The 22,353-nt window shown below is 35.0% G+C and overlaps 1 protein-coding gene across 2 annotated transcripts in view; it reads right to left on the bottom strand.

Annotated features, from left to right (window-relative positions):
• Nucleotides 1-4,653: 4,653 nt before the first annotated feature.
• LOC117321879 overlaps nt 4,654-22,353 on the bottom strand; it is a 41,419-nt gene continuing 23,719 nt past the window's right edge. For both annotated transcript variants that reach the window (XM_033876490.1, XM_033876491.1), the window contains 17 exons: nt 22,242-22,308; nt 21,954-22,036; nt 21,518-21,624; nt 20,430-20,552; nt 19,805-19,906; nt 19,512-19,616; nt 17,605-17,720; nt 17,056-17,094; nt 16,608-16,671; nt 15,816-15,922; nt 15,235-15,379; nt 14,508-14,585; nt 12,852-12,967; nt 12,295-12,381; nt 10,685-10,763; nt 10,120-10,295; nt 4,654-9,214 (listed from right to left, as the gene is read on the bottom strand). In XM_033876490.1, coding sequence (XP_033732381.1) covers nt 9,052-9,214; nt 10,120-10,295; nt 10,685-10,763; nt 12,295-12,381; nt 12,852-12,967; nt 14,508-14,585; nt 15,235-15,379; nt 15,816-15,922; nt 16,608-16,671; nt 17,056-17,094; nt 17,605-17,720; nt 19,512-19,616; nt 19,805-19,906; nt 20,430-20,552; nt 21,518-21,624; nt 21,954-22,036; nt 22,242-22,308 — 1,757 coding nt within the window. In that variant the 3' untranslated portion in view covers nt 4,654-9,051. The remainder of the gene's footprint in view (nt 9,215-10,119; nt 10,296-10,684; nt 10,764-12,294; nt 12,382-12,851; nt 12,968-14,507; nt 14,586-15,234; nt 15,380-15,815; nt 15,923-16,607; nt 16,672-17,055; nt 17,095-17,604; nt 17,721-19,511; nt 19,617-19,804; nt 19,907-20,429; nt 20,553-21,517; nt 21,625-21,953; nt 22,037-22,241; nt 22,309-22,353) is intronic.

Raw genomic sequence — 22,353 nt, 5'->3', positions numbered from 1 at the left:
TGGGAAGGCCTTCATTGCGTGCAAGTATTTTGGTAATACTGTACCATATTTTGTTTTTAAATATACCGTCACGATTTCATATACGCCATTGGAATGTCATATAGTGCTATCGTCAAATGTCATAAAGTGTTATCGTCGAATGTCATATAGTGTTATCGCCGAATGTCATATAGTGTTATCGTCGAATGTCATAAAGTGTTATCGTCGAATGTCATATAGTGTTTTCGACGATTGTCATATAGTGTTATCGTCAAATGTCATACAGCGTTATCGTCGAATGCCATATAGTGTTTTCGTCGATTGTCATAAAGTGTTATCGTCGAATGTCATAAGGTATTATCGTCGATTGTCATATAGTGTTATCGTCGAATGTCATCAAGTGTTATCGTCAAATGTCATATAGTGTTGTCGTACAATGACAAATAGTGTTATCGTCTGATGTCATTAGGTGAAATCGTCGAATGTCATACAGTGTTATCGTCGAATGTCATATAGTGTTGTCGTAGAATGACATATAGTGATATCGCCGAATGTCATATAGTGCTATCGTCGATTATCATATAGTGCTATCGTCGATTATCATATCGTGTTATCGTCGAATGTCATATAGTGTTATCGTCGATTGTCATATAGTGTTATCGTCGATGGTCATATAGTGTTATCGTCAAATGTCATAAGGTATTATCGTCGATTGTCACACCATGAACACATCTTCAAAGAATCATGTAAAATAATAACTTTCAAAAATAAACTTGCGTTTCTTTCTTCCGCTAGTATATCTACAGCTAAGGTCAGTTTGGGAAGGCCTTCATTGCGTGCAAGTATTTTCGGGGGCTGCGGTATAGTTATGTTTGTCTCCTTGTAATAGCGCGGAACTGATGCCGAAGTTGTAGCCCCACCTCACTGAAGCATACTGCCGAAGACACAAGACACTACGCCCGGTTATTATACGGACAATAGGTTGACGCTGAGCACTAAGCCAGAATGGAAACTACCATTTTAGAGAACTTGTTAGGGGACAAGGCCTTTCCAGAAGGGAGGGGAGGGGAGGGGAGGGGAGAGGGACTCAATTAAAGTCATAAAAGATGTAGTGTAAAGGAATACATTCGCAATAAGAAAGTTGTTTCGAAAGAAATCAGGTCCCAAATTTAGTTACCTCTTACGGTCATGAAATGGGAGCAGCAAACATAATTTTGCTCTAACTGGAAGTAAAATACACTCTGTACATCCTCATTAATTAAGCATTCTTAAAACTTGGCACTTTACGCAGCCATCCCATGCAAAATCAGTGTCAAAGAGCCAGATCTTGTAGATTGGTTGAATTGTAACGCGATGCAGGCTAGCCCTGAACATTTTCAAGCTTTCTGTTTAGACAAGAAACTGATTAAACTATTCCATTACTCAACTTTGGCAGCAACAAAATTAAATGTCAAAGTTCTGTAAAGCTACTGGGTGCTGACATTGATTCTTATTTTAATTTTGACTTAAATATTTCAAATATCTGCAGAAAATCTTCAAAACAACTATTTGTGACATTTCTGTAGCATGATCAACACAAGAAAACTAGAGAAGATCAAGAAAACGGCTGTCAGATTTATAGAAAATGATTTTATAGCCCTGGGCGTATACTGTAAAAAAATAACTGCTCTTAACTTCATGTTAGAAGCATGGCAGTGGAAGTATATTAGATTTTAAATGGGATCAGCCCACATTATATAGAAGCTCTTGTGAATTCAAAAATGTTACCTTATAATTTCAGGCGAAACCACACTGCTGCTTAGCCAGAGATTCCTCTGGGCCTGACATCATGTCTGTCTACACAAGACATGGTGTCAGGGCCAGAGGAAATTCGGGCTAACTGCTACTAAGCCACAGGTCAGGGCAACTAGATATGGCAAGACATATTTTCAATTCGAGGCGGTCCGGGTGTGAAACAGTCTACCTAACGACATGAGAAAAGCCGAATCCTTTCCGGTCTTCGGGAGACTGCTAAACACCTGGGATGGCCCGATATGCAGTGCAACATATGTGTTCGTTAATGATGTTGTTGGCTGAGAAAATAAGTACTACGTGTAGGACGTAAGAAGTGTACCTGACTAGCTGCTGCCCCGTTGCATGATCGCAAGAGGCGACTAAGTTTGGGGTCTAACTTTTTCTCTTTCTTAACGACTCTCTTCTTCATTAAGCCTCACTTTTGGTCTTTAGTTCGAGTGTTCGCCCCTGTAATTAAGGCTTTCGGTTCTGTCATCTGGCCAAGACTTGTTACTCATTCTTAGCGCACAGTTCAGTTGTCATAAAAATATGACCAGATGAGGTGTCCTGCTGGGTGTCTTCGGCAGTATGCTTCAGTGGGGTAGCACTATAAAGTCGGTATCAGTTTGTGCTATCAAAAGGAGACGATCATAAACATACCACAACCTCCCAAATAAATACGCATACACCTCACGCATGCATCTCGCATACATGGGAGGCCCTCCTTAAATGACCTTAGTTGTTGATAGGAAATTAAACAATACTAAACTTATATAAGAGAAGATGTTGCTTCATGAGTTTTTTTTTTTTTTTTTACAGTTTACTATTTATGTCAGCCTGTGTTGAATGTTGACTTAAATATTTCAAACATCTGCACAAAAAGCTTCCAAACAATTCTGCATGACATTTCTGTAGCAATCCAGGAAACGGCTGTTAGATTTATAGAAAATTATTTTAATAGCCCTTGGCATATCACGTTTGGTCTTTAGTTGAGCGTTCGCCCCTGTGACGAAGGCTTTGTGTTCTGTCACCTGGCCAAGACTTGTTACTCCTACTTAGCACTCAGTCTTACAGGAGTGGGACGAATGGTTCAGTTGTCCGTATAATTTGACTGGATGAGGTGTCCTGCTTGGTATCTTCGGAAGTATGCTTCAGTGAGGTAGAATTTTAATTCAACATTAGTTCCGCGCTATAAGAAACGAACATAACATATCGCAGCCTCCCAAAATACACACGCATACATCTCGCACACAGAGGAGGTCGTCCTTAAATGACCTAAGCTGTTGATAGGACGTTAAACAATAACAAGAGGCCCAGATGGCATTATCGCTCACCTGGTTTATTTGAGCAAACGTCAAAATAATATTTATGTTGATGTATGATTATATTGTGGGGATCTCAACCGCTTCAAAGATATAACCCAGAAACAAAGTCAAGATTCAACATGATTGTATTTAAAGAAATTATAAGTCCCTTGGGGTGGGGAAAGAACCCAGTGCCTATTTTTACATCAGGATTGTGGTCATCTCTTGATGCCCAGCAAGGCTATATATGATTATGGGGTGGGGATCTGAATGATTTCAAAGATAAAACAAAAGAAATAAGTCTTCAAGGGAGGAGAAATGTCCTAAACCCCAGGGGTTGGGGGTGGGAGTGTCAGCCTCATTATTTGTATAAATTTGAATCCCAACCCTCCCCGGTTGTTACCACTGAAATATCAATGTCACACATTGTTTAGTCCTAGAGAAGTCATTAATATCAATATTGCCAAATGGACCCCTTTTGGTCCCACCCCATAGGCCCCCAAAGGGGTCAGTCCCACCATTTGTACAACTTGAATCCACCCAATAATGATGCTACCAGACAAATATGAATGATATCCATTGCTTAGTTCCAGAGAAGTTGTTTATATCAATTTAGCAAAATTTACTACTTTTGGCCCTGCCCCTCAGGCCCCCAGGGAGTCAACCTCACCATTTCTCTGAATCCCTACCCCCATACGGATGCTACCAGTCAAATATCAGCAATATCCATTGCTTAGTTTCAGAGGAGAGGCCATCTACTGTATATGAATTCAGCCAAATAGACCCATTTTGGCCCTTTCTGCCCCTCAAGGCCTCAGAGGGTCAGCCCCATCATTTGTACATTTGTGAATCCCTAAACTATAATGATGCTACCAGACAAATTTGAGCAATATCCATTGCTTAGTTCCAGAGAAGAAATTGTTTATATAAATTAAGCCAATTGGCCCTTTTTGGCCCCGCCATTTTTATAATTTCTAATCCCCACCCCATAATGATGCTACCAGTCAAATTATGTTCAATTCCAATCACCCGTTCAGAAGAAGTCGATTGTCCACGGACGGACGACGGACAGACAACAGACGCCACGGTATGGCATAAGCTCACCTTGGTCCTTCTGACCAGGTGAGCTAATAAGCTTAAGTGAAAGATGTTGCTTCAAGTGTTTTTATAGCTTACTATAGTTTAGTTTATTGCTGTTTACTTTGTGATCTAAAACTTATCCTGCTAATTTCTAATTACTGTTCATAAATATTGTAGTTTTGCTTTAGATTATGTTATATTAGCATGTATTCTGTCAGTTTTAAGTTTTTGCTATAATGACATATATGTACATTAGACTGCTACGCCTCTTAAATAGATTTTTATATGCTGCATGGGCTTTTGGTATTTTACCATTTATCGAACTATCTATGACGCATGCTACCTTTTGTGGTACTTTATTGTTTCTATTAATTTTATTGCTATAAAGGTCTCAGAGTAGCTCTACTGACCTAAAGTTACATTGTTTCAAACACGACCTTAAATAAAAATATTGTATCTTGTAATCAAATGTGACAAGCAATGACAGAAGTAAGATATAAAAAAAAAAGGAGTCAAATTTTCTTTCATTCTACTTTATTTACAATGACACATATATATCCATGTCGATGTTATAAACTGATACAAAACACGTGTTCACCCACAGCATGCACCACTCCACAGGTTACAGAGTTCAGTCTAATCCAGCCCTTAATTCTTGTCCATTGTTTTGAGGAACAGCATCTAGAAATTTATAGTCTGTCACTAGAAGCTTTAAGTTCTTTTGACAATGAATAAGTTTTAAGACAACAATGATTTTTCAACATTGCATTTACTTATTGGAAAACTTTTGTAATATATCGCCCTCTAACAATGAGGAGTTTAATGTATTTAAAACTCACTATACTGCATTCATACATCGCAAAACTTTCCTACAACATTTCTTAAGAATGAAATTCATTTTTTGGGCCTTATAACCCATTCACTTGAATTAAAACATTACCTTTATCAAAATATCAAAATATGTCAGATAGGTGAAAGATATACCTAAAATTACCAAAATAATAAATTTAAACAACTTTCTTCATTAATGATTTTTTTCCCTTATTATGATCAATAATTTTGTTTTTTAATAATATAAATAGGTTCAACCCTTGTCTTCCCAGGATCATTGTCCAAGCTAAATTCATAATCCTACCAAATAGAAAGAGATCAAGAGACAGTTAAGTATTCAATCACTACATTCAACAGACTATAGAATAAGGACCTATTTTTCCCCTTAACTGACTTCTATATGATCATTCAAGGTAATGCCCATGAATGAAAACCTATACAACAAAAGTTGTTTTTGGTCGGTCAGCCAGTCTGCTAACTCTCTAGTACAAAAGGAGTCTCCGATACATATCAAATGCTGCTGTAACATTAGAAATAATGCTTTTAACTTTGTTTTGAGCAAAATTTAGTTCAGTACCTAATGGAAAGACACTTTACCATAAACATGTCAAAAGAGCATGACCTATATACCTGATCCCAAAATACCACAGAATTATCCCAATTTCCTGAAATGCAAAACTTCTAGCTAGTGTTAATCAGGCTTGGTTACAGATGCATATCTATTGGGATTTGGGTAAGAATTATTTTGAACATGTATCAGGCCAAAAAGAAAGAAAAAAGAAAAAGAGTAAAAATTTGTGAATAAAGACATGTATAAAGTTAAGTGACCAATAAATACAGTGTTTAACATTGTACCTCTCATAGTCCCAAATATCTGGACTTGTACTCTGCTCTCGGATTCAACAACTGAAATTAACCCTTGTACAGGTTCTGAGCAATTAAAACAAAGTCATACACATAGATACAAAACAGAATAAAATTAAGCAGATACATAGTTTGCTAAAATCACTATATAACTATATGCTCGAGTAGATACACTTGATAGCTAGTAAAATACAAACACCTGATATTGTATACTAAAATAACACCAGCCTTGTTTGAATACACTTCCTCATTCAATAATAGTACTTCTGCTTACCTCATGATTTTGAAGACATGACTAACCTTGGAATTTCAGCTGCATGCCACATAGCTGTTTATTATCTTGATATTAACATGGTGTATTTTCATACATGAACTCTGTATCTGTGAATACATAACATGCTTCAATAACATTACTTCTAAATTTCAATATTTTACAAGCTACCAGATTCAAATCTTATCTACATGTACGAAACATTTCAATTTGATCAATATCAGATGGTACGTGTTACTCAATAACTCTAAATTCTCTACAGATAAGCTAAGAGAAGAATCTGATATCACAGAGGTCATGTTCTGATGACCTTTACTATGGCCAATCAACATGATTCACTCTGCTAATAATAATTAGCGTAGAAACATGTTCTTGTTGTTTAAAAGATGTCAAATCAGTTAATCTTGACCCCTGGTGCGATATCAGAACCTACATATACAGGGTCAAATATAATCCTGAAGGGGATCGAACCATGGGTTCCTCAAAACTGAAACTGGGCCCTCTTTATCTTTCATTTTGTTCCTGATTTTACATAAAACATTTTCAAAATGATGGTAATTACTCATTTTTTGAAGTCCCCAGAAATTTTCCTAATAACCTGGAATAGAGTGAAGTGGATGAGAATAAGTTTGAGTTATATGAGTCATAACTTAATCCAATTTCTGTTACACGGGAATACACACCGACACTTAAGACTTTAAAATCTAAAGAATATTTACTAGCTGAATATCCACTCAAGAATGTTAATATAATATTTGCCAATCACCTATCATTTTAATATGCAATAAAACAATCTGAAATATTCATTCATAATTTATTGTCTACCTACATGTAGGAAGACAATTTCCAATGTCAAATTTAACTACCGCCCTGTTACAAAAAGTCTTGATCAATCCAACTCTGTATATGTAAGTATATATTGAAACTTTCAGTTTGAGACAGAATTTTTGACAGTTTAGAGTCTTGTCAATCATTTTTGATGCCAGGTAGTGAATATGTTGAATTTCAAACTAAAAAATTTATGTGACAAATATGGTGGCCTGCATTTGCAATCTCAGGAAACAAAACATTAAAAAAAAAAAAAAAATGCAAATTACTATTCATAGATTTTTTCAAAAGCAAACATATGTATAAGGCAGAAAAAAATGCAAAAAGCAGAGAGAAAAAATATATATATAGGTATTGTGTATAATCTAGAGCAATCTAAGTTGATAATCGGCACATATTTTCTCTTGTTAATATAACAATGTCTACAACAAATAAAATGAGAGAAAAAAAATGTACAATATAAAAGTATGCACAAATAAATTATATACAAACTTGTATTTTATACATGATTATCTTGGGTCACAAAATAATGACCTTTCAAAAAACATCAGTCTATAAAAACAATGACATTAAGACCTCTTTGAAATGGCTTGCATTTCTTTGTAAAGGAGTTTTAGGCTATACCGATGTTTTTTTGCAGGCAAATTTGCTGAATATTTAAATCCATGGTGTTATCTTTCTTTGAACCAAAAACTGAATTGTTTTATTTGACGTGATTTTCCCCTCTGTGATATCAAAAACACACATACGAACACAACTTCACATTACCAGAGATTGTATGTCAAATGGACATTATCCTTACATTAACTCTGAATTTACCAAATAAAACGGCACGTCTTAAAAATATCAGAAGAGCATAATGAATATGTTAAAATATAATTATATATCATTATATTAATATAACCATTTACACATCAAATTCCGATTTCATTTTGAATTTAACCCCATTATATTCATATGTAACTATAACAACATAAATAACACTAGACTGTATCAGATCATTATTAAATAAGTGAAACTTTATATAGATACTGTGTTGAAAATATACAAGACAAATCCTCACACCAAGTATGCCGATGACACACACTCAATATGCTGACAATTCCTACTATTGTACAGTAAATATCGCACCACAGTAAGTGAACACAATTTTCCTAACATTTGTTTCTCCATCCTCTTCAGCTTTTAACCCACAAGACATCAAGTATCTAACAACAGGTGCACTATCATTAACTGGCTACCGATGATGCTAGTAAAGGGTGGATGTCAATGACCTCTGATACTAGAAGGTCAAGGAAGTGACTATGGATACTATGTCAAGGTCTGTGACCTTGGATACTAGAAGGTAAAGGAAGTAACCATGGATACTTGGTCAAGGTCTGTGACCTTGGATACTAGAACATGAATGTAGGTTACTACAGATACGAGAAGGTCAAGGATGTGACAATGGATGCCAGAAGCCGAATGTCTGTGACCATGGATACCAGAGGATACTAGAAGGTGAAGTTCTTTGACCATGGATACCAGAGGATACTAGAAGGTGAAGTTCTTTGACCATGGATACCAGATTAATTCTCATAGACTGATATTAAACACGGTATCCTAGAAAGTTTGATCATATTAAACCATGCAAAGTCCTTCTAAACCGTTCGTCCAAACTCCTCTATCACCTTATATGTATGATCCCTACAGTAGAGCTACTGTTTTCTCACAAGTCATCAAACCAAACTTAATATCTAAAATAGTCTTCTCTAGTTCAATCCATTAAGGTTAATATATAATTTTACCAACATTGACCAGTGTTGTGGTAAATCAAGACACTGAGACAGCCAGCCAGCTCCACATAAATATTGATTCATTCATCTATACAGTGCTTCCTCTCTATACAACTGCCCTGTTAACAAACAATCTAATTTACAAGTGTTCGTTTCATACAGGACTATTTTTCATCAACACATATTACACATACACAGCCCATCAATTTTTGCGAGTACATTTGTGACACAAGTTTAAATCAGTGACGTGTTTATATTAAAATAATCCTCCATATTTGATAGCACATAAAGTCTTCCTTAGTATATGTCCTAGTATACAATTGCTGAATGGTCCCGTTAGCCACAACTACGTGGTCCCGCCTTCCCCAGTTCCTTCATCCTCATGACGAAGGCGATAGTCTTCCAACGTTTTCTGGATTGTTTCACTTGAATATTTACATTTGGGGGATCCACAGGCACATGTAAACTGCTTCCATTTAATCATCCAGAACTTCTCACCGTAGTCAAACCTGATGAGGGATACAATCATCAATCAACACGTGTATTAAAAACTTTAAGCTATTTGAGTAAAATATCGACCCAACTTCATGAAGGACTCTAGGCATTTCAAACAGGAACCACCAGAAGAAGTGATATCTAGAGCATTTAATAAACATTGTATCTCCATCATCCAAGTGCCATGCATAGAGTTTCTAGATTTCTGGATTGCTCCAGTTTGATATACACGCTAATGAAATACCACTATAATCTAGAATATATGGGAGGTGGGAGATCAAACACGTGTAGACTACATTAAAATTTAGGTAAAATGTCTTCATGTAATACAATGCCTAGCTGGTTAAAGTATACAGTGTGTTACTGGCAGTAGACAATTCCATATATTAAATTCAGGTTTCTACTGCCAGAGTATTAATGATAATGATAAATATAGCAGCCTGACTATTTAAAAATGATAATGATAAATATATCAGCCTGACTATTAACAGGCAGATCCATCTGATTAAAACCATTCCTAAATTTCACTACATACATTTGGAACTAATGCCAAACCAAATTTAAATGTTGGTAAAGTTAAGATCTTGTTTTAATGCACATATTGAAATTAAGATATTGTTTTAATGCAGATAGTGAGGTTAAGATATTATATCTATCATATTGCAATAAGATAAAATCATTATGATTCACCCGAGGTTAAGATATTATATTTATCATATTGCAATAAGATAAAATCATTATGATTCACCCTATCTGTTTTAAGCACGTAAAGTTTTTATGATAATACTTTTTCAGCAAAATGTAAAAGTTGGTGTGAGTGCTTTCTTCTTGATAACACTACTGGTTATCAGTGGAAGTTAAACAATATCAGAGAAACATCAACCTCTTATGAAAGTCTTGTTTAAAATTTGTTACTGACCCAAGCTCCTCATCAGCCTTGATGTCACGAGAGGAAAAGAAACATATACGAGGAAAACGGAGGTCCTGGTGCTCCACAAACACCTTGACAGGAATCAAGTTCGGCTCACAAAGGTGATTAATAAAGCGACTGATGTTGCCATAACGACGAGCATCAATGCAGTAGGTATCTCCATCCTAGAAAATAACATAAATCATTCAAGTCTGTTTTCAATTCAGCATTTTCAAAGCCTTTCCCCAACTTTACAATTTAGGTAATGTGAACCTTTTTGAAACAAAACAAATTAATCAAAATAAACAGCTTTTCTTTGCCATATGTCACAACACTACAAATTCCATTTACAGTGAACAAGTAAATAATGGTGACTACCTGCCTGATAGGCAAGATGTCATTTTCGTGTTATCTTTACTTTTTCCTTTGAATAAAGCATGAATAATGCTACAAATTCCAATTAAAAATAAATTAGGCCACTATGTTTTAATTTCAAGCCAGTTCTTTAGAGCAGACTTGCCCTATGGACCAGTTGTACTGAAATTCTATTTTTATTTCTTGTCCTGCTACATACCCTGTTATCAAGGTCAAACAGATAGGAATCATCCTCTCTACTGTCAGCTTCAGAGTCAGAGATGAGTTCACCAATATACCTACAGATAATAGAAACATGTTTAAATGGCAAATTGATAATATGAAAAGAATTTTCCCTAAGAATTGAGGATATTGGTTTTAGTTGATGAAAAGCTAAAAAAAAAAAAAGTACTACTAAACTAGAAAATGTCTGTAAGACATTAACACCCCGAAACAGTTTGGTGAGGATCGCATCAGCAGTTCCTGAGATTAGCTAGTTACATTGCATCAGGACAGGACAGGTAACATTATATCCCCCCCCCCCCCCCCCCCCCCTTCATGGCAAGGGCCCAAAAAATAAAATAATGAAACAATGATACAACATTGATTTCAGTTCAAATATGTTCAATATTTCTTCTTAGAATCAAACATATATCATATCAAAACATGTTCAATATGTGTTATTACAGTGATTTTTTTAGGGTCGATTTGGGGCCGAATTTCGGCCCCTTCCCCTAGAGAAATTTTGTTGTATTTTCCCAATTTCTTGCTCATATTTTCCCATTCAGAAAATATCCCTTCATAGTAATTGGTATAAAGAAATGCCGACCAAAATGTATTTCACAAGAAATTTTCAACGCCTGTGTTCTCGTTCTATGTTGGTCGCGTTCGATAACGCAAATTCCCGTGCTTTCTGTTTCCGTGTCTGAAACGATGTCGTTTTCCTCAATGTTTCAAATCGAGCGCACCGCGAAAGTCTGTGTCGATCGAGTGTTTTAATCGCACATGTGTCTCACATATGCTATGACAAACGCTTGAAAGTTTAAGATCATGTAAACAAGAGTCGCACAACACGAAGTATTATGTCAAAAGACTGACAAAAAAGATAGGAAAGGCATTACGAAAGTGAGTGACTTCTTCAAAAAGTCTTCCGGCGGCGATATACCAAACAACCCGTCAACCAATGAATCATCATCTAACATTGAATCTGTTTTATCAACCGTCCAGACGGAATGTTTACCCGTAGCAAACGTCAATGTACATGTAACCTGCGACGAAAATCTGGTATTAACTTTATCGGGAAAAAAGAGGAGCAGTGTCGATAGATGAACATTTAATGCTGCCAAATATGGATCTTCCTTCTCTTGTCTTTATCACAGTAGTGTGTCATGTGGCTACATGTGCAAGTACTGAGAATTGTTTGAGAATTGTTTATTTTTTGGTGCACATTTGAGTTGTAAGCCATTTGTTACAAAAGGGTATAAAACTTGGGACACATCCTTCAAGAAAATTGAAAAAACATGACAACTGGCCTGGACTCTTTGGTGGACATGTTCAAGGGGCAAAAAACAAGGAAAATGGCCCTTTAGATAGCTATTAAGAATCATTAGGCCAGATGAATGTTGAAAATTTAACAGATAAATAAATATATGGACGTGTTATTGACTTTTTTTTTCATTTAAAACCAACACCAAATTTTCCCAATTGGGGAAAAATGCCGCTGTATTTTCCCAATTGAAAAGGTACAGGCCCCTGTAAAAAAGGATGAAAAAATCACTGTATTAGAATCAAAGATATATCATAAGTTATGTAGAATGTAGTTGTACTTACTCGCAAATAAACATGCCCTTCGGTATATCTAGAAGTGATTTGACACCCCAGCCACGGCCGTTAGTTTTTACCATCTGTAGTCGACTCCTGTTATACACAACATATATCAAATGTATGAATATATAACAGTATAGATCATAGTCAATTATATTTAAATTTTACTTAGGTTGGCGTAATGATATATCAATCCTCCAACATCAGTTTACCTTCCCTAATTCTAAGAAAATCATCCTGCATCAAGAAACTAAATAAAACCTAACTACCATTCTTCTTTTACTGACAGTATGATTCAAGTCCTTGTGAAAAGGCATTTGGCACATAACAAGGGAGATAATTCATCTTCAATATCTTGTCAAGTATGTCAAAAATATTTTTATCTCCCTTATAATGTTCTGCCTAATTCTGATGTTCTCAGACCTTTACCATTTTATTTCACAAATGAGTTATGCACACCAATCAGCAGTTTTTAACACAATAGTCAAATGAATCGAGAGGCTAGTGTCTTTAGTGAACAGGCAAAAAATAAGTGTGAATGAAGAACAATATTGACAACTCACGCTATTCCCATCTGGACAACACGATTATTACATGTGCTCCAACACCGACAGCCCTTGTTACACTCAAATATCAATGGCGGCTCCAACATGTTGAAATCTGGCAACAGTCTACATCCCTACAAAGACAGAATGAACTGAACCTTAATTGTCTCAGATAAAGTACTTCAGTTTTTGAAGTTCAATAATATGAAGATATCATAAAATGTAGTGTTTTTTGACAGTTTTAGGGAAAGCCATACATGATTTTATTATAGACTATAAATTAGTCAAAGTTGTCACATACAAAATGTAGATGTCAAGCTTGAGAAATAGCTTAATCAAGATTATACATTTGTACTTTTCTTAATAGCTAGAGAATCATGAAAATTAGATATTGGTAAATGTTTATTTGTGAATATTAACAATGCAATGCTGTTAATCTTGGATGTCAATAGCTGTCAAGTTAAACATGTTGTATGAACAGTGTTGCTTCTATGAGTATTATGTCTGAACATGCATACCACATTTATCTTGTATGCCTGCAAGGGCCAACATATTTATAACCTTTCAAAGTAGAGATTTAATGTGGAACAATAAAACAACTTTTGTTGGTAATTTTACAGATAAGCAGTAGATGTGGATGGGTTATTAACAGTCATGATCTTACTGTTGAATAAATAGATATTTTAACAATTTAGCAGAAGTATAACACACCATTATACAAAATGTTCCTATTACTGTTACTATTAAGTACATACTGGTATTAAGTGTAAATATCTACAAATGCATTTGTGAAAGTCTCAAGTTCTCAAATAGTTACCGAAAATTACCGAAAATAACAAAGACATATATGGGGAAATTCTTCCAAAGTTATATATCTATACTGGAGAATTTCACAAATGCAAATATCACGATAAAATATTCATGTAGATAATATTCCATGAACTTGATCTAACCTACCGTATTTGACCTAATAAGGGCGCAGGGCGCGGGTAATTGACAGTGGGGGCGCCCTTATTAAGATTAGTTATTCTGAAGTTTTATGAAACAGACTACTCAAGGTTGTGGAAACGGTAAAATATTCAGTCATAAAAATATTCCAGATGAAGATATCTATTCATTATCATATATTAAGCTTAAATATCACTTGAATACTCCTGTAAACTTGTAAACCATGCCAGCTGATCTTTAGACCAGAGAACATGTGTTCCACCATTTATGTTCAAATGGAACTCTTTTGTGTTCTATTTATAGAAACAGGTGATTTCCCAGATCATATCGGACATCGTTTTCTTTGACCTAATAATTGATTTACAATGTCTTTTACTAGCTTTCTGTTCTGAACAAAAGTTATTTATCAACAAGAATGAAGTCTTTACTTTATCTTCAAATAAAGATGGTAAGTTATTATTTGTATGTGTGTTCAGTTTTGGGTGCTCTTTGCACTGACATGTCATCTGTAGCCTGTAGGAATACACAAAATGTGGCGAAAACATGTGTTCCAGTTACTTGATTTGCTGAAGAAAATTGAACACATAAAGTAGCAAAATATTTCACATGAATTATTACTTTTGACACCATTTTGACACTCAGTCAAAGATTTATTTCCTTGAAAAAAGGTAGGGGCGCCCTTATTAGGTCAAATACGGTATTTTATTGAGTGGGTGGACTACTTACCCGGTCGTACCAGCATTTGACACTATTACGGCCACAAACACAGAACATGGAGGAACAATTGTCAGAACAGCGACAACTCTGTAAAGATAAACAATTATACTGATTTACGGAGGACACCCACCATTGAAAGTTCTGTAACGGTTCCCTGTAACATCATTCTTTTTCTCTTTTTTCATATTCTTTCCTTTTTTTCTTCATATTTATCTCTTTGACATATGGTATTGACAATGAGAGGAACCTAGACAATAAGTTCAAGAATATCCAGCCTGAACTTTTCAAGAAATAAGGTAACAAACTTCAACCATCAAATCCAAGATGGCCAGCTGTCTGCTATTTTGTTTTCTAGATCAGCCTCAGAATTTAAAAGGCACAACAGACTAAGGAGAACATACATATCAAGTTTGAGAATATCCTTCCAGTATTTTTCATGAAATAAAGATACCAAGGATTGTTTTTGGATGGACAGAGGGACCACAGACAAATAGTATTTGAACAGTCCCAACGATTTTTTCCCCTGATGGAAAGAATCTATTGTTGTACCTACATATCCAATCATTGAGTGAGTCTACTATGATACACTTCACAGGAATATAAAGTTTCATTGCTATTAAGGACAAAGAAAATGGTGATTTACTTTACTTGAAATAACAGCTGTATAATGAGGACTTGTACCCTTCTGTATAACATGGATGTGTGCCCTTTTGTATAACAAGGACTTCTAACCTACCTGTAGACTGTGGATGGTCCTGTTAATGTTAAGGTCCACTGTTTCCACGTTTTCCGTGATGTACTGAAAGTCTGTGGGAATGGGGTCATCATCTGTACCATTCACCACAGCGATTGGAATGTTTTCTCTGCCCATCGACACATCCCTGTCGCAACAACATTACATCATTAGAGTACTGACAGAAGCTATATGTTGCAATGTAAGACACTTATCAATGGGTTCTTAACCATATAACTATGTATGCATATAATTTTCAATTTATAATCAGCAGTTGCAACTTAGACCTTAGTGTCAAAATTGTTGTGAAAACAATTTGAGTCTACATTAATATTACTGAATTAAAATAGGGTAATGCCTACTAACGATAGCTTTTTGAGAGAAGGGCAAAGTCTCAAATAATTTTAAACCAGGAAAAGTACAGTAATATTATTATTCTACAAATTTTGTCCAATTTTCTATTAAATCAGCATTACATCAAAAAACTCCTCATGTGACCGAAAATCATCCTAACATGAAGTCAATATTCAAGAACAATTTCATTTTTCAATGAAATCCAACAAATCTTATTTTGAGATGTATACCTATGGATCAACCTCTCTGGTCTGCCCATTCTGGCTGCAGCAAAACCTTTGAGCTGTTTGTTAACCCTTAGAGCCAGCCAGACAGGACTGTTCTCATTTAGACAACACTGGAAGGAAACAAGAAATTTAGTTATTTTTCTCCTGTATCTGTGCAGTGGGATATCATCCCACCAGATATGGGTCGGTCGAAATCTTAAACCACAGAATTAGTTAATGGATTATCTCCCTGTAACCATATTTCAATCCCATTTTCATCTGCATGCTCTCTTTTTCATAGATGTAATGGCAGAATATTTTTGAACCCATTTCATTATTTCCAAATCACCTGATGTTATCTCTACAAATTAATCCACACCATATCACATAGAACATCACCCTAACTTGTAATAATGAGGTGAGTGTAAAGAGCAGATCACTGAAAACTGTCAATCACTTGCATTTCCAAATACTTTATTTCGCCAACTTATAATTACCTCTGCAGACATAGTCGCTAAGAAACATGATTTCACAAATGTTGATCTAGAAATGACTTTAAATTCGCGAGTGATGAGATATTAGACTCAAGGACTCTGCAAGACTCCTATATCAGTAATGGATAGCTTGGCCCCCATCTAAAATTGTTATTTTCGTACAAATAATCACAAAGGATTTGAATTCGCATGTTAATGTGGAAATAAATCCCACTTGAAGTATAAGTAGTTTACAGTAAGACAGAATTTCTTGATACAAATCTAGATACATATGGAATATGATTACTTCAGATACACTGTACACTAAAAATCACAGTCATACCTGGATAGGCACTTCATTTTCGTTATTTTTTGCTTCCACATCAGCACCACGAGCTAGGAATAATCTGCAAAAATCCATAAGATAAATATTCAATCTTATTTCTAATACGTATCAAGTTTTCTTGTACAATTTCCTTTGGGAAATTAGTTTTTTTTATTCGGTTAAAATGTGCAAAATATTGAAGCATTCATGACCCAATCTGACTTCAAAAGCAACTTATGTAATTCTTTTGTGAACAAAATACTGTACAGCTTTCATGGCTTTTATTCCCCTGGGAATCACCTTTATTATCATCACATAGAAGCTCTGGTGTGAACTATGATATGATAGTTCCACTCATCGAAACCTTGATAATTATTTTTTCAGATCATTAAAAGACTTTCCACATTTTCAGTTCAACAATCTTCAGACACTCAACATTTTAAGTTGGAAATCAAAGGATACTTACACCACACATTCATAGTGATCCTGTCGGGCTGCAATGTGTCTGAAAAATCAAACAATTACCTACGGTCAATGTCATTATTTGAGAGGTAAATATGTGTGGAGATTAATTATGCAATTTTTTCTCTTTAACCTGTTTAATAAATAATATGTATTGGGAAATTTTCTCAGACTTACGGGGTTCACTTAATATGTGTGGAGATTAATTATGCAATTTTTTCTCTTTAACCTGTTCAATAAATAATATGTATTGGGAAATGTTCTCAGACTTACGGCGTTCACTTACTTAGCGTAAATTTTAACCTGTTTAATAAATAATATGTATTGGGAAATTTTCTCAGACTTACGGCGTTCACTTACTTAGCGTACATTTCTACCTTGCTTAAATCTCAACGTTCACAATAATTTGATATATTTTCCAATCACATATTTATTTGTATATCCGTAGAAGTAGAAAAATATTGGTAACAAAACTTTCATGATTACAACATTATGTCCTCTTTAAATAGCTTTTAGATCTTTTTAGAAGTAACCAGGTCAAAGACACACTTACAATGGACGGTCTCCGTGTTCATTTGGAGTCTCTAAATCACAGCCTGCATTCAGAAATATTTCGGCAATGTCCACACTACCCGAGAAAGCCGCCCAGTGTAGACTTGTATTCTCCTCCTGTTAACAGAATAATAAACACAAATCATCACTTGGTCTCCTATACCAAGCTCTAGAGTGCTTGTTAGCATTTGAACTCTGGTAAAGCGATTGGTACCAAATTATTACTGTTCTTTCTAGTAAAGATTCTTTTTAAAATAGGGCACCATTACTATTCTACCACAGGTACATGTTTAATATGTGACAAGTCAGTCAAAGTATTAACAGGGCTAGAACTTTATTTTCAAAACCACTAGTCAGTCGGGCTAGCCATTCAAAATTTTACTAGTCCAAATGTAAATTTCACTAGCCCAGTCGGGCTAGTAAAATTGAAAGTTGCTAGCCCGAAAAATATTGGAAATATAACAATGAATATCTATGTTAAATTGTGACATATTTATTATCATGTTTCTCATGATATTGTACATGTATGTGTCCTCATGTGTAACAAATCAGCAGTAAATACTAAACTAATCTGTTGTGATAATAATCAGGATATAAACTGTAATATTGATAACATAACTTAAATTAATAAAATAAATAAATAAGTTTTGGAATTTGGAGAAACGGCAGAATATGGTCGACCATGCTTTGCAACAGAACACACTCAAATAATGCATTGACTCTCTTTTGTACAGTTGGATTTAACTTTTGACCACGTTTGTCAGACATTGAACTGTCAATGCATGAACAATTAGTGTGTCTATTCTCATATTAAAACAACCCTTAACAAAGGCACCCTTACGATCACTTATCTCTGGATAAGCCTTGCATACCATGGACTGTCCTGTGGTGTCTATTTCGACCCACGGAAATTCTTGTTGCCGCTGTTCTTGGAACTTCCGTTCACGTTTGTGATCTTTTTCATTGCTTTCACATCCTCATTATCATCAGAATTACGATCACCCACTTTCCGTTTCCTAAGACGTTGAATGTAGCGGTCCATATTCAGTTACTACGAACGCTTTTACCATGTGTCAAAAATCGAGTTGTCAAAAACGAACCTTAATGAGCCGTTAATAATTCTTTCGATACAAACGCGAACATGACCAAGACTTACCATGTGCTCAACATCGGAATCCTGGGACTTTATTATGATCGTAATGCTTTCGGAACTCTCGGACGTTTAATAATGTATACACACGGCAAACATGTCGAGTGAAAACGGAAAGTTGAGGATCGTTTTTTCAGCGAACATACGAATAAATAATACACAAAGGTATGCGAGTTGTTCATTGAAATATTGTCGGGCATGTGACACTGTGATTTTTACTAGCCCGACATTTTTATCAAATAAAGTTATACAAGATTTACACTAGTCAGTCGGGCTACCGGAATTTCAAACCACTAGCCCGGGTAGAAAATCTACTAGTCTCAGACTATCGGGCTACCTTTAAGTTCGAGCCCTGTTATTAAATTCACTACATTCTATTTTTGAACTCACAATTCACTAATATATATGTAAATTTTGGAAAGAAGCAAATTATTAAAGTAAAATCATCCAATCAGAGGGAAAATCAAATAATGTACAGTATTATAATGCATATGACCACAGATGTGCATCAGAGCTTCTACTAAATTAACAGTGAAAATATGAGTCTTGTTCAACTGAACTCTTGTTGACTTGTTGACTGTGCATATTATGCCACACAGAGAATGCAAAATGATCCAGCGTTTGATTGATCGAGACTAAAAGTATGCAGAAATTCAATTATGTGCATGCACCGCAAACGGAAGTGGGTCAGTCATTCAGTAATACTTTGGAAGGCAGAAATAAGTTTCAGGGTATCTCCTATTCATGGTTTTTCTTACCTTATCTTTGAGGTTTGGATCAGCACCATTCTTCACCAAGTATTTTACAGCATTCACATATTTATGTTCTGATGCCCAAATAATCGGTGTCCAGCCGCCATCATCCTGGGACAAGTGCAAAGCAATTTTGTGTTACTAATTTTTATAGAGACCAATCACTTCATATCAATTGCTGAATACAAGGCTGCGACTTTTATACCTAAATAGAGTCATCATACATGCCCTATGTATTTAATCAACAATTTTATCTGAATGGTGTGTCCTTGTGTAAAGTATAAGACAAGTTAATATACCTGTACATTAATGTTGATCTTGTCGGCCTCCAGTAGCAACTTGAGCACTCCCACGTGTCCAGCTTTGGCTGCGTAATGTAACACTGTCATGCCATCCTCAGCCTAAACAGTCATCATCATTATACTAGGTTCATTGTACAGGTGACCATTCTAAGTCAAATCCTGACATAATACAGATATTTGTATAAACCAGATCAGACATTCTGTCAGAATCTGCTGTATGCAATTTTTTTTTAATCAAGACTTGGTGACTGCTTCATGTAGACATTGGTGTCAATAAAATTTGTTTACGTAGTGCTGATATCAATATGGATTACATAAATTTAATGTCAATTTTAGCAGAAACGATAAAAGCCTGATTTGAACAATAGAAGATTTTTGTTAGTATAAAATTATCCTTAAAATTTCGGTATTCTGACAGATGAACAAATCTTGAGGTTATTGCCCGTGTGAAACAGCTGAAGAGATACCATGCCATCAGATTATTCTCTCTAGATACTGACAGACTGACATGCCAATATGTATTCAACGTTTTGTGTAGAGAGAAGATCCCTAAAGTATTGTTATTCTGACACATGATCAAATCTTGACGTTTTTCCCTCATGTAAAACAATAGATTTCATACCCTTAATGTAACATCAGCATCCATCTTGAGGAAGTATTGAACAATATTGATATGGTTATTTTCTGCTGCATACATCAATGGGGTCTTCATCTCCTTGTCAATTCTGTGGATTGATGCTCCAGCCTACACCAAAGAAGAACAAGTAAAATCAGGAATCTATTTACATGGTAAAGTTATTAAAGTAGCGAAAATATTAGCTTGCAGGATATATCTCCATTCTCAAAATACTGAACAATAAATTTCGTCCATAAACAGTTGTCCTATCAAAAATACAAGTATCTTCTCTAGATTTTCCTAAAACAGTGGTCCCTGGATTGAATGGTCTTTATTGGTTCTATGGAAGACAAATCTTTTCCTTAGTGTTTTCTTTTTTTTCATTTGATAATTTGATAACAAGCTAAAGGAAAACCTGCATATAAACTCTAAGAACTTTCTGAGAAATAGTAATAACAACCTTCAACTGTCAAAATCTGTTGGCCGTTTTGTTTTTCGAAAAAATATTAAACAGGCACAACAGGGGACAAAAAGGAATTTTTATTTAAAGTTTGAGAAATATCTCCGGGACTTTTCATAGGCGTATTTAACAATTCATAAAACTCTTATTTCAGTAGTCAAAACAGATCATTTACATCAAAATAATTTGCATACTAAATCATCCATATAAAATATGATATATTTTCTTTGTTCCAAATGTTGTGAAGTTTCGAATAAGTAGATTTATGTCTTCACAGCAGCAAAAAGAAAATGTACTAATGTTTAAGGTAAAATTATCAGTAACATATATCATAATTTGGAAAGATGTTTATCTTAAACAAAAGAGCGATTGAAAATTGTGTTTGCGAACTTATAATCTGTTTCCTTGGCAGACCAATGAGTACCAAATGACAGACCATTGAAGTCCATTCACTATTCAAAGATGGGATCAAAGTGTCAGCTGTCTAATGTCAAGATGCATTTTCGTCCTGATAACTGCCAGCAATCTCGGGTACTGGTGTTAACCATTCCTGACCTTTTTAAATATATATAACTATGTTCACAGTTGATGAGGCTGTGGAAGGACCACCATTTACCTGTATACAATGACTTACCTGTATAAGCAGGTGAACAATAGGTAGACTACCGCCGATAGCTGCAGCGTGCAATGCGGTCTGGTTGTCAAAATCCTCATACTTTTCATTTGGATCAAATCCATCAACTGCAATACAAAATTGACCGATAGATCATGGAAAATTTATCAAATATCTCTGGATGGAAACATTGATGCTTAGATATCAATAATAATGACATATTAATATCACAATTAACAACCAAGGTACCAAATATACAGCAAATCAAGGCATATAAAAGGTGTCAAAACAGTATACCTCTTTCTCAACTGTGAGGAGTGGCTTTACCAGGTATCAATATAGAATACTTCTAAGAAATGCCTGTTACATATCATTATATGTGAAACAAAATGAAATATTTATACCTTGAATATTGCATATTATCAGAGTACCTATTAAGTTTAAATCTCAAACTAACCAATCATAAAGATGATCTTTTCCAAGTCTCCCTCATAGGCTGGGTTGTACATAGATTTAGGCAATTTACGGTACTTCAATGGCCTGGAAATAAAACAAAAATCCTGATGTGTTTAGAGATGTTACCTGTTAAATTATCAACTACTAACTACAATGTATGTGAATCAGCATAAATGTCGGGTAAATCCAAAGTCGGAAACTTTGATATTAATCAGGCAAATTAAAACAGTTTTTTTTGTCAGATTTAGTGTGAAACATGCTACAGTGAAAGGCTAAATTTGAAACATACCTTTCAACAGCCAAGCTGTTTATGACCTTTTCAAGGGCATTCTTGTCTGGTCCAATGGGAACTCCACCTACACAAAGGTACATGTTTTATTTAATGTCAACATTATAGAGGT

Source organism: Pecten maximus, chromosome 2 (genome assembly GCF_902652985.1).
Source record: "Pecten maximus chromosome 2, xPecMax1.1, whole genome shotgun sequence".
Lineage (NCBI taxonomy): Eukaryota > Metazoa > Mollusca > Bivalvia > Pectinida > Pectinidae > Pecten > Pecten maximus.
Note: the sequence above shows the minus strand (reverse complement) of the source record. Positions and strands in the feature narration are given on the sequence as shown.